The sequence below is a fragment of the Aythya marila genome (assembly GCF_965140915.1).
Source record: "Aythya marila genome assembly, chromosome: 21".
NCBI classification, from domain to species: domain Eukaryota; kingdom Metazoa; phylum Chordata; class Aves; order Anseriformes; family Anatidae; genus Aythya; species Aythya marila.
The window spans coordinates 6576320-6592145 of NC_139062.1; the positions used below are offsets into that span (position 1 = coordinate 6576320).

The 15826-nt window shown below is 46.8% G+C and overlaps 1 protein-coding gene across 3 annotated transcripts in view; it reads left to right on the forward strand.

The window, feature by feature from the left end:
- The window catches only part of EPHB2 (EPH receptor B2), a 118397-nt gene extending 104407 nt beyond the window's left edge, over positions 1-13990 (forward strand). For 2 of the 3 annotated variants that reach the window (XM_082776809.1, XM_082776811.1), the window contains 9 exons: positions 209-317; positions 541-608; positions 2894-3016; positions 3398-3645; positions 4659-4874; positions 6456-6605; positions 9628-9821; positions 10492-10647; positions 13280-13990. In XM_082776809.1, coding sequence (XP_082632935.1) covers positions 209-317; positions 541-608; positions 2894-3016; positions 3398-3645; positions 4659-4874; positions 6456-6605; positions 9628-9821; positions 10492-10647; positions 13280-13388 — 1373 coding nt within the window. In that variant the 3' untranslated portion in view covers positions 13389-13990. The remainder of the gene's footprint in view (positions 1-208; positions 318-540; positions 609-2893; positions 3017-3397; positions 3646-4658; positions 4875-6455; positions 6606-9627; positions 9822-10491; positions 10648-13279) is intronic. The other variant, XM_082776810.1, reaches the window with a different exon arrangement.
- The last annotated feature ends 1836 nt before the right edge of the window (positions 13991-15826 follow it).

Genomic DNA, 15826 nt, shown 5'->3' on the forward strand with positions numbered 1-15826 from the left:
TGGGGAGCATCCCCCTCACAGCCAACTTGAGTCATGCTTGGGACAGGGCTAGCTAGCACAGAAAAAATCCATGCCAAGAAACATGTTAGCAATAACCATGCAAATACAGGCCATTGCTCAGGCCTGGGCTCTGGCCCTGATGAATGTATCAGTGTCTACCCACCCTGTAACCAGTGCAGTAACGCATTCTTTCTTCCTTGCATGTCAGCTGAGTACCAGACCAGTGTCCAGGAGAAGCTGCCACTCATCATCGGCTCCTCTGCAGCAGGACTGGTGTTCCTCATTGCTGTAGTCATCATCATTATTGTGTGCAATAGGTAGGTCAGTCTGAGTGCAATGCCTGAGCTCGCATGAGCCTCAGGGTTGGGTACCCAGAGGCTTGCTGTGCTGGGGCTGTGTGAGGGGACAGCAATTAGAGAGGAAGGGTGGCAGGGGTAGAAGTGGGGATGATGGAAACAGGAAGGGAAAAGATTCCCCCACAGCATGTTTCTCAGCCTCGATCAGTCTGTGCACAGTGCTTAGGAATGCCTTTCTTTCCAGAAGACGGGGCTTTGAACGTGCCGACTCCGAGTACACTGACAAGCTGCAGCACTATACCAGTGGCCACAGTACGTACCGTGGTCCCCCACCAGGCCTGGGGGTCCGCTCTCTCTTGGGTTTGTGTTCCTGTTCACTCATTCCTTGTGTTGTGCGGGAAGGGCTCAGGGTCTCTAGCCAGGCACGTGTGTGCATGTGAAAACAAGAGGACCTTTGTGCTGGCCAGGGCTCCAAGAAACATGGCCAGATCATTTCTTTGATCCTTGCCCTAAGAAAGCTTCTGCCCTTGGGGTCTAACAAGGTGGAGCTTCTTCAGGAAGCCACTGGAAAGATTTGGACTGCATTATGTGCCTTTGGCTTATGTCCACTTACCCTCCTTTCTTCTCCTCATTTCAGTATGCATCTAATGAATTACTGCCTCTGCTTCCCTATGCCCTTCCTAGACGCGTTCTGTAGCATGCTGTGTGCATCTCTGAACCAGCATATTGCATCCCCCAGAATGACGTTCATAGCTCAGAGTGACATTCATAGCTTGGATCCCCACTTGCATCATCTAGATCTCCTCACCTGTTCCCTGTGCTCTAGGTCTCTGCCCTGCTTAGTAAAGCTCATGCGCTCCAGACCTGTGTGCTTTTGGGTGCTGACCATGAAGTGGGAACCCGTGCATGTTCTACAGACCTCTGCAACATCAAACACAAAACCTTCTGTGTGCCCCCAAAACCTCATTCTCTTCTGCTGTGCAGCCCCTCCTAACACACCCTATCTTGCTGCTCAGATTCCTGAGCTTTTCCCAGTTTGTGGGCAGCAGAGAGACCCTTTCCCCAGCTTGCCTACATCCTGTGGACCACTGTCCTTCATGGTGCCTTTGCCACAGCCCATCCCAGTGTTTCCAGGATCCTAGTAGATATGATTTATCCATCTATATTTTTACATATATATATGCCATGTTACGCATTGTATCTGTCTATATAATAGACATTTTTATACCTGTAATGTTATATATCTGTATCTGTAATAGATACAATACAAAACATGCCCTTTCTTGCAGCCTGCCTCTTCTGATATACCCATGCACTGCAAGACACTCCTCACACCCAGCATTCCTGCTTTCAACCTCTCTGTGCAGCCTGCCTCACCCTTGTTCTCCTCATCATCCCCTGGCTGCATGCCCTTTCCAATGTCTTTTTCCTCCCTCACTAGAGATTACTGAAATTCTGCTTTGTCCATATCTCTGTTATCATTTACATTATAGTATACTTGCAGCTTCAGGATTTCTGTCCTTTTTATAGCTTGTTCCAGTACAGACCTGGGCCTTATTCAGAAAATGGTTGTGCATGTAGTAAATGAGTAATGTTTCTGCACAGGACTCACTGCTGTTTCTGCATTTACCTTGGAAAAGTATTCTGAAAGGCAGGGTACTGAACTGCAACTCTGTGCCTGAACAGCAGTGTTCTGGCTGCATTGCTATAACTTACCAGTAAAAATGACACTCTTCAAGAAAGATTATGTAAATGCAACTCTCAGTTGTTTGTCAGTCCTTGCTGCATGTGTAAACATACATTCACACTTTCTCCCAGGGTCTGGTGTGTAACATGACAGCTTCGGGCTGGGATGGCATTAATAGCTGTGCCTTCACAACTGTTGGAATAGGCTAGATGCCACCAGATGAACTGTTAACAGGCCTGGAGTGCATTTTAGCCATATCGTCATTCAAGACACCGATACAAGGCATAGTCCCTCCTCAGATTCCCAGCAGTGACTGCTGCAGAAAGGCTACAGCTTTTGGTTAGCAGATTGCCAAGGCACAGGGAGTCTGTAAGCCTTTACATTGCAGCAGCTCGCCTGAATGGGTCTGACCAGCATCCTACACGTGGACCTGGGAGCTGTGCCTCTGGTTCTGTGCTGGGCTCCTTATTTAGTGAGTTGTGGTCTCTTCTCTACAGGACTCCCAATTTGGGGGCTGGCCAGAGCCCAGAAAAGTGAGTACAGAAAGGCCAATAGCTCCCTGCTGTGTGCCAACTGTGGGCCCAATGTTTATTAGAAGCCAGGCCTGTGCAAACCTGGCTCTGCATGTTGTTTCTCAAACTTCTTTGCTGTGTCTGCTTCACACCCTTGATTATGCAACCTCCTGAGGTTAAAAAAAAAAGACCCTCATCATCAACAGCATTTTGGTCCACTTCATGGACACGCATCTTTGTGCACAGAAACACACACACACACACACAAACCTGCCCACACGTGCACGCGTGTGCACACAACCCCATGTACACAAACAAATAAGTTTCTCTTGTCCTTGATGCCAGCCGTTTGTCCATTTGTGCCTGTCTGTCTGACTCTCTCCCTCACCTTTATGCAGTGACTCCAGGGATGAAGATTTATATTGATCCATTTACCTACGAAGATCCCAATGAGGCTGTCAGGGAATTTGCAAAAGAAATCGATATCTCGTGTGTGAAAATTGAGCAAGTGATTGGGGCAGGTAGGTAAACTGTGCATGTCTGGCTGCCCCTCAGCAGCACAGTCTCCTTTGTGGTCTCAGACTTTGGTGAGGATTTAGCCTTACATTTAGTGGGAAAACTACTGTAAGTAAGGTCTTATACTTAGCCTGCCTGGACTAGCAGCGACATGGTGGTCTCCGGAGGACACCCAGTGCTGGAGACAAGGAATTCCTGTGTGTGCACAGTGTCCAACACTCCTCACCAAAGGATGGAGGCCTTTGCTGTGGCACAAAGGAGGAAATCCAAAGCAGTGGTCAGCTCAGGGGTGTTCCTCACGGGGTCCCTTAGGAACAGGGTCCCTTAGGGAGGAAGGCAGAGATCCAAAAGGCCAACAAGCCCTACCTGTTTCTCTCTGTTCACAGGGGAGTTTGGTGAGGTGTGCAGTGGGCATCTCAAGCTTCCTGGCAAGAGAGAGATCTTCGTGGCCATCAAGACGCTGAAGTCTGGCTACACAGAGAAGCAGAGACGGGATTTTCTGAGCGAGGCCAGCATCATGGGGCAGTTCGACCACCCCAACGTCATCCACCTGGAGGGGGTAGTAACCAAGAGTTCACCAGTCATGATCATTACTGAATTCATGGAGAATGGCTCACTGGACTCCTTCTTGAGGGTATGAGATTGCAGGAGCACACAGGCCCAGAGAAGGGCCAGAGGAGACCTTGACTGGGGGGTCCTTCCCTGTGCCACTATAACTATGCCCAGAAACTCCTGGCACTGAGGCAGCTGCTGCATGCTGCAGAGGTCTGTGGTCTCAGGAAAAGAAGTGGCACAAGAGCTGTCATGTTACATGTGTTTATCCACTTGTACTAAAGAAGTGCTGCTCAGTTTCAGAGGGCTGTTACATAAATCCACATACAAAAGACATGTGGAGCATGTTGGAGCCTGGTGGCCCCTCTGCAGGCAATCTAGCCTTTCAGATCTTTCTGTGCATCTTACACAGCATCGCCCTAAGGAAAAAGCTGAGCACCCCGTTTTGTGATTGGTGAGGGGTGAGGTGTACCCAAATAAAAATGCATGCCCAAAGGCCTTTGTAACCAGGCCACAAAACAAGAATTACCCTGATTATCAATAAAAATGCATATTGTTCCCAGGGTGTGAATGTGGGTGGATCAGGTTGTGTGTTACAGTATGACAAAATGCAGCACATTGGTAGATGTACGGCTGGGGATACAGCACATGCAGCTGTGCCTACATGTATGCATGCCCACAGATACATTTACAAACTCTGCCTCTGTGGGCATGGAGGTGAGTTCTGCCAGATCTTTTACACAGCAGAGCTTCAACTCCAGCTGCTTTGTCTAAATATTTACACGTTTGAGTCTGAGATGAATAAATCACTGTGTTGACTGGATGTTGAATTCACCTGATAGGAATAGATTGCCTCTTCTGTGCAAGGTGTGGCAGAGATCAGACAACAGCCGTTGGCAGTGATGCTTGTAGGACATGAGGGTGACTTCCAACCCCTGTGAGCTCTTGACGCTCCACACTCTTACTTTGAGAAGGAACTTAATGGTGCTTGTGATATAGCTGTGCCATAATGGGGTGTAAACAAAGGCTACTGTCTGTTTGCCTGGCGGGCTGTGAATTGCTCCTCTCATGCAGATTCTTTCCTTTTCCCCTAAGCAAAACGATGGGCAGTTCACCGTGATCCAGCTGGTGGGCATGCTGCGGGGTATCGCAGCAGGCATGAAGTACCTGGCCGATATGAACTACGTGCACCGGGACCTGGCTGCCCGCAACATCCTGGTGAACAGCAACCTGGTCTGCAAGGTGTCTGACTTCGGCCTCTCCCGTTTTCTGGAGGATGACACTTCTGATCCCACCTACACCAGTGCACTGGTAAGGCTGCTTTTAGAGCGGGAGGGATGGGTGAGGAAGGAAAGAGTCAAGGAAAGAGAGAAAGGGGACATCTCCTGTTGACATTGAGAAGGCTTTTCTCAGGGTGCCAACAACAGGCATAATGTGCCAGATGGCAAAGATAAATTAAATTAACCAAGAAAGATTTTCTGTTGCCAGTTGTCATTCCAGTGGCTGTTGATGGGCTCTGTAGCCATGTCTATGGATAACTGAACCTTCTTCCAAACGTGTCTGCAAACACATCCATGTCTCTGATAAAGCCTTTAGATGTGGATAATGAAATATCCCGTTCCAGCATGGCCCAGCTTGGGGTCCTGCAAGATGCCACCCTGACAGATTTGTTGCTAGGGCAGCAAGTCTCTGTATTTTTACCATTACTGTCCAACTGTGCTGTCCTGCTGTCTGGGAAGCCATGATCGTTTTTCATGTCATGTCATGGGCTCAGCCCCAGAAATGACAGACTGAAGTGTGAATGCTTGCTGGGCAAAGCCATGCAGTACTAGACACTGATCTCACAGAAAATCTTTCTAAATTAGAGAGAGAAATAATTTCAAAAACAGCTTCACGATCACGTAACTGCTTCCCAGGAACACCACAACACCAGTGACACAAGTGCCACTGAGGACTCATGGCCTGTCTTGGAATACAAAATGTGTACCAGGACCAAGGACTTATTTGAAGACTTTCATGTTCAGTTAGATTGCAGCCAGTAGTTTTCCCACGTACCTTTTTTTTTTTTTTTGCAAAGGCATAGAGCATCACTCCAGTGCAATGCCTATGATAGGACTTCTTGGAAATGAGTGTTGATATAGCTGGAGCATGATCTGTAGGAAATCATCTCTCACCAGTCTTTTGAAGCTGCTAGTGGTGAGATGTCTGGCATAGCTCTTTTGAATTTTAACAGTGCTTGAATACCTAAAAGCTAAAGTTTTAATTCTTTTTATTCTGCTCCTGAGGTAGCTAGGTGACAGCAAAATGATGGAGGGAGATTCAAAGAGAAACAGTTTGAATTTTTCTAATTTCATAGTCATTCATTTTTCTACAAAAGACTCTACCAGCACAATAGGCATTTTGGCATGATGAAGATAACTGTACAGCAGTAGGCAGATGGAAGGAGCAGGGCTTATTTAATATAATGAAAAGGAGGCTGAATGGATGCCTAAAGGTGACCTGCAGTACTTGAAGAGCAGTTATGAAGAAGACAGAGTCAAACTCTTTGCAGTGCTACCAGATGATATCATATGGGGCAATAGACAAAAATGTAGCTTGGGATGTTCAAGTTGAATAATAGGAGAAGCTTCTTCCCTGAGAGGGTGGTACAGCCCTGCAACAGATCACCAGACAAACTGGGGGGGATCATCATCCTTGAAGGTTGCCAAGACCTGGTTAGACAAAGGCATGGACATCCTGATTTAGTGTTTAGTCCTGAGGTCCCTTCCTTCTAGGATTTCACTAGTTGGATGAAAATATGTTGGACACATCTTTTTCAGTTGTTCTTTCTTTTTCTGCTACCATCCTCTCTCTCTCTCTTTTTTTTTTTCTTTTTTTTTTTTTTTCCTGCAGGGTGGAAAGATCCCAATACGGTGGACAGCACCTGAGGCAATTCAATACCGAAAATTCACATCAGCTAGTGATGTGTGGAGCTATGGAATAGTCATGTGGGAGGTGATGTCGTATGGAGAGCGGCCTTACTGGGATATGACCAACCAAGATGTGAGTTACTAACAAACAAGGAGCAGGAATACTGAAATCAGGAGCAGATTGCAAGGCCAAAGCATGGTTATATCTGGACTCAGCTGATGGCACGTCCAGAACCTTCCCTGTTATGGGAGATGTGTCCACCTTTGGAAGAAATAGTGGGATTTTCTTTGACCTTTGTTCTGGTCCCATTGTGCTGCTGTCGCAGAAGTTAGAGACTGTATAAACCCTACTGCAGTAGGATCAGATTAATGTGAACAATCTCAGTTATGGCAGACAGATACCTGGGAGGAAAGGGAGGAGACAGTTAAAAAAATAAAAGTTTCCACTGACATGACAGCTCCTGAAGCACCTCCAAGTCCATCCATCTGTGGACTCTTGAATTTGTAGGCTTCTCTGCCTTACAGGAAAAGAGAGTAAGACCCAAGCTCCCACCCAGTTTCACAACTCCTCCCACCTGAATGGCAAATTAGACATTTTGCAGGTCAATACAACTCCACCCACACCATGTCAGGTTTCTTCAGAGAAGGGCAAATTCCTCAATTTTGTGGTGCTCTAATTGCTCAAGTGAGTGCCTAATGCCTGAAGCAGATGATATTTTAGCACCTTTTGCTGTACATGGCCTTGTCCCAGCCCCTGGCATACTTGAAAAGTTTTTTGTATCAATTCTCTGGCCACAAAGAAGGGTGTTAGAAGTTATGCCCTTCTCCAAAATGCCAATTTCCTTCCCATTCACATTAGGGTTTTCATTACCACTTGCAGTTTCAAGCATTTACTGCAGACAAATGTTATTGCTCTTCTCCCTACCATGGTATCCCTCTGTATGCTCGGCACTCTGCTGTCCCCTCCTGGAGGCCTCCCCAGCCTCTTCTCCCGCTGCTTGTGCCACAGAGCATCGTGCCCCAGAGGCTGTCACCACTTAATTGCTGCTGGTGCACCCTGCACGTTAGCACATGGCACATACTCACTGTAGTTTAGCCTCCTGACCCTATGGTGTGAGTGCCTGGGGTGGCAGGATTGAGAATAGAGAGAGCAGCCTGTGCCCCCTTGCGGGATGTGTCTTCTGGCTGCAAGGCAGGAGGTTTCTTGGGAAATTATTCAGTCAATGTCAGAGCCAAGTGCTTGATGTCTGCATCTCCCCAGAGCTGCTCTCCCCTGCTCTCCCTCCCCTCCTGCCTCAGATGGATCCACCATCCAGAGAGAGAGCTGGGAGAGGGGACAGCTTGCACCTCTCAGGAGAGTCCCTGAATGGGAGCCAAGAGCTTCGCAAACCACAGCAGTGATTTCTCAGGTTAGGCCTACACAGGCCCAGTGGGTCACCTTCTTATCCAGCCAGCGCTGCCTCTTGGAGGAAGGAGAGGCAGAAGGACTCATTCCATCTGGCACATGTGGACAGCAGCAGTGCCAGCCCCAAGCTGTCTTGGATCAGCCTGCCCAGCATCCTGGCTAAGCACAATGTTTGGAGCACTCTACTACTCTATCCTCTTCCTGAAGCCACAATCCATCTTCAGCCCAATATACCCCACTTCTCACCCCAGACTGCCTGCCGTGGATCTTTCACTTACCCTCCCTTGGAGTGGCAGCTTTCTACTGCCACAGCACTCTCAGTATCACCCCTTCCCTGCTCCCATCTGCAGTATCCTCCACTTTCTCTATGCAGCCTTCCTGCTCAACAACATATTCATGCTGCTGTATGGATATGACTGTCCTTCCATGGGGAGGCATTACAGCCCTGGGGTAGCTCACCAGGCAAGTAAGGAGATTTCTGTCCTTAGTAGTATGCAAGACATATCTGAACAAAGCTGTGGCTGCCCTGATCAAGTAGTGAGACTAGACAGAGACATCAAGGTCATTCTACCAGCCCTGTTGGGGTTCTTTCAGTTCTTTCCCCTTTTTTATCATCCCCATGGAGAGTTCGTCATTTCAAAGTGTTGTCCCTGATTTCAGTTACTGAAATATCCTCAGTTCTGCATTTTATCCTTGCTTCTGTTTTTTGTTGCCATGAAAAAGCCTGTTTCTAATGTACGTGTACAAAGTTTCTGCTTTTCTTTCAATGCCCGTTCTGTGTGTATGACCCTATGATGCATAAAGCCAGGAGGGAAGGGAGTTGAAGGTCTGTCACATTCCTCTGTCAAGAGATCATATGCCCCTGGAAGAAACCATGGACTTCTGTCTTCCTTGATCACCCAGGGGAGGTTTTGGGCTGTGCATGCAGAATAGGGAGCTGGGGTTCCTCTTGAAGAAGATCCTCTAATCTTGTGCATGTGCTATTTCCACTGAACATGGCAAGACCATGTATTTTCCCAGGTCCTGTAGGAAAGATCAGACAAGTGGCAGGCAAAATCTTCTTGTGTTGGCCCACAGAGCTGTAGCTTGGCGTAGGCGAGATGTGCTCCAACTCTTCCCTGCATGCCATAGCAAAGTTTCTCTGCATGTGGCTCTGCTGACCCAGGTGTCTGTCCTACTCACCTGCGTGGATGAAGCTACGCTCCAGTCTGTTGCACAAAGGTCTGTAGAGAGATCCAGCTCTCATTGCTGGTTCAGTGCACTCAGCCCAGGGACATGACACTGCTGCGTGGAAAGGTTGGAGTGTATGCAGGAGCAGAAAGCAGCAGTGGAGAAAGGAAAATAAGGACGGCTTCCCTGGTCCTTAACTCACTTAAGAGCAGCCCCTTCCCTAGGTAGGGTTGTTCTCCCTGTGAGTTACAATGGTGTGCTGTGCTGTACCCTGATATAAACATGGTGCTTGGCCACAGAGTGCCCACCCAGATGAGAACATGAACTCTCTGTCATGAGAGGACATGAGGAAGGCTGGGAGTTAGAGGGTATTGTGTCGCTACAAGAGGAGTTTGCTGAAATAGGCTACAGTAAGTGTGTGCAGAGCAGCCCTGTTGCACTGTGGTTGGCCATGACAGTCACCCTCAGGAGCTGAGAAAAGGAACATCATGAATTAAATAAGTGCCTCTTTGGCCACCTCCTCCATTCAGGGATAAAGATGTTATTGCCACTGTATTGATCTCTTTTTCTCTTGTCACAGGTAATAAATGCAATTGAGCAGGACTATCGGCTGCCACCCCCCATGGATTGTCCAAATGCCCTGCATCAGCTAATGCTTGACTGTTGGCAGAAGGACCGAAACCACAGACCCAAATTTGGGCAAATTGTCAATACTTTAGATAAAATGATCCGAAATCCTAATAGCCTGAAAGCCATGGCACCTCTCTCCTCTGGGTATGCATCTTATCTTGTCTTTTGGCTTCTATTTGCAGATCTACCGTCCTTTGTGGCCTGGTGGGCACTATCCCCGCATCTCTCTGAGCTAGCTGTTGTAGAGGCTGCTTGACCTGTGTAGTTTGGACCTTTATGGGAGGATGTCAAAGTCACTCTTGTGTCTCTCTGGCCAGCTTAGATTTCTGGGAACATGGAGTTTAATTGGACAAGGTCCTCTGCACGGTTAGAGGAGCATCATGGTTTCATGTACATGTGATTGATGGATGGGTATGGATGCTCTGGTAGCCCAGTCTTGCATGCAGTGGAGGCAAGTAAGGCCTCATCAAACAGTATGATGTTTCCCAAGAACAGAGGTGAGGACTGCAGCAACTTATGAGAAGCACTGGTGCAATTCTGGGAGTGCATTTACCCCCTTGTGCAGCCACGATTTGAGAGTTGTATCCCATGGTCTTTGAAAGCTCCATACTTTCCTTTACAAACTGATCCAGAAACAGACTTCGCTGGTGTTCTGCACAGTAATTGGTTCAGCAGGATAGCGTGGGTGGTACTGCTTACTGCAGTGCAGGCACTATGAATGGTGCTGGTCCACATCCTTCTAGCTGATGGAGGGTACAGAAATACACGTGCTTATCATTGCTTGTTTTGATTGTTCTCTATTTCTGTGTTTCAGGATTAATCTCCCTCTACTTGACCGCACAATCCCAGATTATACCAGCTTCAACACTGTGGATGAGTGGCTGGATGCCATCAAGATGAGCCAGTACAAAGAGAGCTTTGCCAGTGCTGGCTTCACCACCTTTGACATAGTATCGCAGATGAGTGTAGAGTAAGTGCCCAGGCTTCAAGTCCCAAAGTACAAGGAAAAGTCTCAGTAGTTTAACAACAATTGGCCATTAATAGATTTTATTGTTATTATTATTTTTATATGATGTAGTTTTATAGAATCTGTTACCTTGCAGACCCACTGTTCATCTATTCTGTTTCTGCAGAAATGTCTGTGTTCTACACACTGTCTTGTGTCCAGACTCTGTATATTGCTTTGTATCTGCAGAATTCACTTCCACACTGCATGTCACCATTGTGAAAATGAAAACAATAGTGAGGGTCTCCAAAGCCCCCACGTGGGACAAATGGAGATTTCAGGCTGGCATCAGGCAGTTCTGCAACTACTGGAGAACCCTTTAAGACCCCAACATCCTCTTGCATGTTTGGCTTATTGGCAATGAAAACAAACACGCGGCAAACAAATTTCTCCTTAGGAAAGGCCTCTGAAATTTCATGTGGTTTCACTTTGGTCTAAATTGTCTTGTATCCACTCAAACTTTCCTCAGTGGCAAAATTTTAGCAAGTTCTTCAGAGGGAGCAGGCAATTGAAATCCAGTTGTGGTGGTTTTTGAAATCTCTTGGGATTAAGTGGGGCTTTTATGCCTCTGGGGAAGATTTGTAGTTGGTTGCAGTTAGATTTAGAAATCCTTCCTGAGAAAGCGCCAAGCATTAAAGGCATCAGTAAGTGCTACGATGTCTTTGTGCATAGTAACTTGGAATGTTTATTGGATTTGGTGCCTATTTTCACACTTTAAAACTACCACTCGATCAGAATCCATTCACAGAAACAGCCAAACTGATCTTGTTTTGGCTTTCTGGTCTTATTTCCTGCCAGGAAATTCACACGGCAATTCTGGCTGTTTCAGTGTATCCGTGGTACAGCCCCAAGGCCCTGGGGATGGTTTTGGCACAGTATAGGCTGTGTTCATACAAGAGGAAGAGGGCCCACAAAATCTGAAGAACTTTGATCAGACTAGGACATCACACCCACACCACAGCCCAACTCTGCTGAATCTTGTGGGTTCTATTTGTGATATTATCTGATAGACATATTGCAGGCAGCCCAGCTAATGAGGTCTGCATCCTTCATGGACATGATCAGTGTCCCTTAATGCTATTTCTCCCAGTATCTCACCGTGTCCTTCACAATATCTTCCAAGTCCGTACCATGTGCCTTCAACACAATCAAAAGAGGACCCTCAGCTCCTTCCCATGTCTCTTCCACGTTTGTCACCTGCTTGGATGGACATAATAATAGAGATGATTAGAGTTCAAGCTGTTCCACCTGGACTGTCACAAGTCCATGGGGCCAGATGGGATCCAGCTGAAGGTGCAGAGGGAGCTGGTGGATGTGATTTCTGGGCTGCTTTCCATCATCTATCCGTGGTCATGGTCATCCAGAGAGGTCCCTGATGACTGGAGACTTGCTAACGTGGTGCCCATCTATAGGAAGGGTCGTAAGGAGGATCCTGGGAACTACAGGCCTGTCAGACTGACCTCAGTGCCAGGAGAGGTGATGGAACAGGTCGTCTTGAATGCAATCATGCAATGTACATGGTACAATCAAGGGATCAGGCCCAGCCAACACGGGTTCAGGAAAGGCAAGTCCTGCCTGACCAACCTCATCTCCTCGGGTGACCTGCCTGGTGGATGAGGGAAAGGCTGTTGGTGTAGTCTGCCTAGGCTTCAGAAAAACCTTTGGACATAGTTTCCCAGAGTATTACAAACAGGGTTTCCCACAGGGTTACAAACTGGCTGGGCGGCCGGGCCCAGAGAGTGGTGATGAACGGAGTGAAATCCAGCTGGTCACCAGTGGTGTTCCCCAGGGGTCAGTGTTGGGGCCCATCCTCGTTAATATCTTTATTGATGACTTGGATGAGGGAATTGGGTGCACCCTCAGTAAGTTTGCAGTGACACCAAGCGGGGGGGACGTGTCGATGTGCCGGAGGGCAGGAAGGCCCTGCAGAGGGACCTGGGCAGGACAGGTCGATGGGCAGAGGCCATGGGATGAGGTTCAACATGGCCAACGGCCGGGTCCTGCGCTTGGGGCACAGCAACCCCATGCAGCACTACAGGCTGGGGGCAGAGTGGCTGGAAAGCTGTCCCCCGTGCTCTGCTCTGGTCTTTGCAGAAGTAGTTCGTCAGGTAAATGGAGCTGCATTGCCATGAGACACTGTTTTCTTGAAATTTGGATGGCCAGCAAAGTTTAAATAGGTTTTAACTTCCTATCTCACAGAACAATAGAGAAAATCCAAGCATGCAAAGAAAGAAACAAAATGACACAAGGGCAGGAAAACCTAAGGGTTTTCAAAGACAAAAACACTTAAAAGGGCTGCACAGAGCATGCACTATTTGCTTCTACACTCTATATTGAGGCTTCCAGTACTCTAGGGGTGTTGCACTTATATAGAAAATGCAAAGATTGGGAGATTCACCCAGCAAGACTAAAGACAAAAGAACAGAGGTTTCGCCAGGTTTGCATATGTTCATTGCATTTGTAGAGTGTTACAGATGTAGGCTGGAGATTTCAGCTCCTAACACACCACACTCCAAGGGGGTGCTATACATGGGCTTGTTCTCATGTACTTTCTATTTTTTTCTGATATGCTGTGTTTGTTTCTTTCCTCCCAAAGGGACATTCTGCGAGTTGGGGTCACTTTAGCAGGACACCAGAAGAAAATTCTGAACAGTATCCAGGTGATGAGAGCACAGATGAACCAAATTCAGTCTGTGGAGGTTTGATATCAACGTGTCCTCATGCTCCACTTCCTTGAAGCCCTGCTCCCCTTTGCCCCTGTATGTCTGAGCTCTAGTTCTTGAGTGTTCTGCATGGATCAGAGACAGGCAGCTGCTCTGAGGATCATGGCAACAGGAAGAAATGCCCTATCATCAACAATGAATAGTCTCCAAGAGCTTCTAGAATTTAAACAATGGAAAAAGGGAACAACAAAAAAAAAAAGACAACTATTTTGAAAACAGACAGACAGACAATTATTTTTAAATAATAATAAAGCAATTGCATTCTTGAAAAGGGCTCCAAGACCAGGAGTCTCCAAAGGAAGAGAATAGAGCAGCTTCATCTATTTCCTCTTGCACAAAGTTGCTGCAGCTGGGCCCAGACACCTCTGGAGCAATGAGACGTTTTCAAGAAGATGAATGCGAGGATAGATCCCGAGAAGCACTTCTCTTTCTCACATGGAGTGGCAGCTCTGGGGATGTCCTGCAGCAGCAGTACTTCCTGAAAGCCCCTGTTAGCAAATCAAAGAGGAAAGAGAGCAGAGCTGAAGCTCTCTGGTGCTGTGGAACCAAGTGCATCTCAGAAATTGTTGGACTTCTTCAGAAGCTGAAGACATTCTTTTTTTTTTTTTTTTTTTTTTTAAACAAGTAAACTGAGACTAGAAGAGGCTGTTTCCGACAAATGAGAAGGAATCTGTAACACTTGGGTGGGGGTGGGGAATGGGGAAAACCAGTCCTTTTTACATCTCTTATTTTCTCTTGTCATGGAACAGTTTTGTGAGTGACAGTTTCCTAAGGGTCCGTCCATCCACCCTCCAATGGCATCATTGTTTCATACATATCATATGCACAAGACTTTTAGTGATGTCCTCACTCGATGCCAATGATCTTTTCCCAGAAGACTTCCCAAGTACAGTATGTAGTAGATTTTGATTACAAATGCTGACGTGTACCTTTATTTTTTGGTTGACATTGTTGGGAGAATTGTCCTTTTACATTGCTTTGTTAACACCAATTTGTGAGTTTGGGGTTGGATTTTATTTTTATTTTTTTTTTTATGAGAAGGAAATGACATTTCCAAGCATCATATCATTCAAGAACTTAAATCCTTTCCTTGTGGAAGGAAAAAAAAATGCAGCTTATTGACAATATGCCAGGAGAATAAGTTTTTTATATGCACATTTCCTCATGTTTGCTTGTTTGTTATTTTGCAATTTGTCGCGGCCTGACAGATGTTTCTAACTGTTGGGTTTCCAGTTGTTCACCGATATGAAGTGACCACCTGCTCAATGCAAGGTTGCTGGTGCAATGATGAGCAGCATCACAGAAGGGTTTTTGTTTGTTTGTTTGTTTGTTTGTTTGTTTTTGTTTTACAGGGGGGAGGGAAAGAAGGGGGAGGATAGATGTGTGGTGGGAGGGAATGGTGACTCCACAGCTGGCTGCCAGAGCCCCTTGGAGATGTCTGACTGCTTAGAAAAGTGTCAGAAGTGGGTCGGTGCATGTACCACAGAAAAGCAGGGTAAGCCTGGTCCTCTAAGAGGAGCTTAGCACACAGTTTCTCCGAGCCTGAATTGTATTAGCTGCTAGGTTGTGGATGCCTCACTACAGTAACCAAACTCTGTGGATGTGCTCTGTGCACTTTGGACACGCAGTCCCTTCGCTGGACAATGCACTGGGGGCTCTGAGACGTCTTCAGTCTCAGCCAGTTGCCTCTTGGAGAACCTGGGCGAGCAAAGGAAAAAACTAATCTAGTAGCCCAGGTCTCTGGAGGAAAATGCCACGGCTGAAGCTGAATGGCCAGTCAGCGGATTTATAAATAACTGAAATAAATACTTTAGTTACTCAACAGGTCTTTGGTATGTGTAAATACCACCAACCAAGTGCAGGGGAAATACAAATGAGAATAATTGGACTAGTTATCCCTGTTCAGCACCATCCCATATCTTCTGAAACATGCCTACCACCACCCACCTTCCCCTGGCCATTTGTGGCATACTTCCACACATCTCCTGGCCATATAACATGAATTTACAAACTCTTGTCTGCCATTGCCATGTCATTCGTGGAGTTCTTCACTCAGTTTCAGCAGAATGGAGTGTTTGAAGGCATGTTCGTTGGGAGCTGGTTTGCTGTATTTTCCAGGAGCTGAATCCAAGAGGAAGTCTGTAGATTGAAACTCCCAGGCTGTCTAGACCTCTGTGATCAGATATCATCTCCCTAGACTGCTTGCAATATGTGAGGCCATTTATAAAGTACTTATGATTTTCTTCTTTCAGACCAGATCAGATGATGAAGCACATATGAGTAGCAGGAGACCATTCCCTGCAAATGAGTTACTTCTCTGCTTAGCTTTTTCACTGGCCAAATGTTTGGTGCACAGCTTCATCAGCAGGGGCCTTAACTGAAGGAATTTTCCACCCAGCTCCTATTCGTGTTAGATCTGT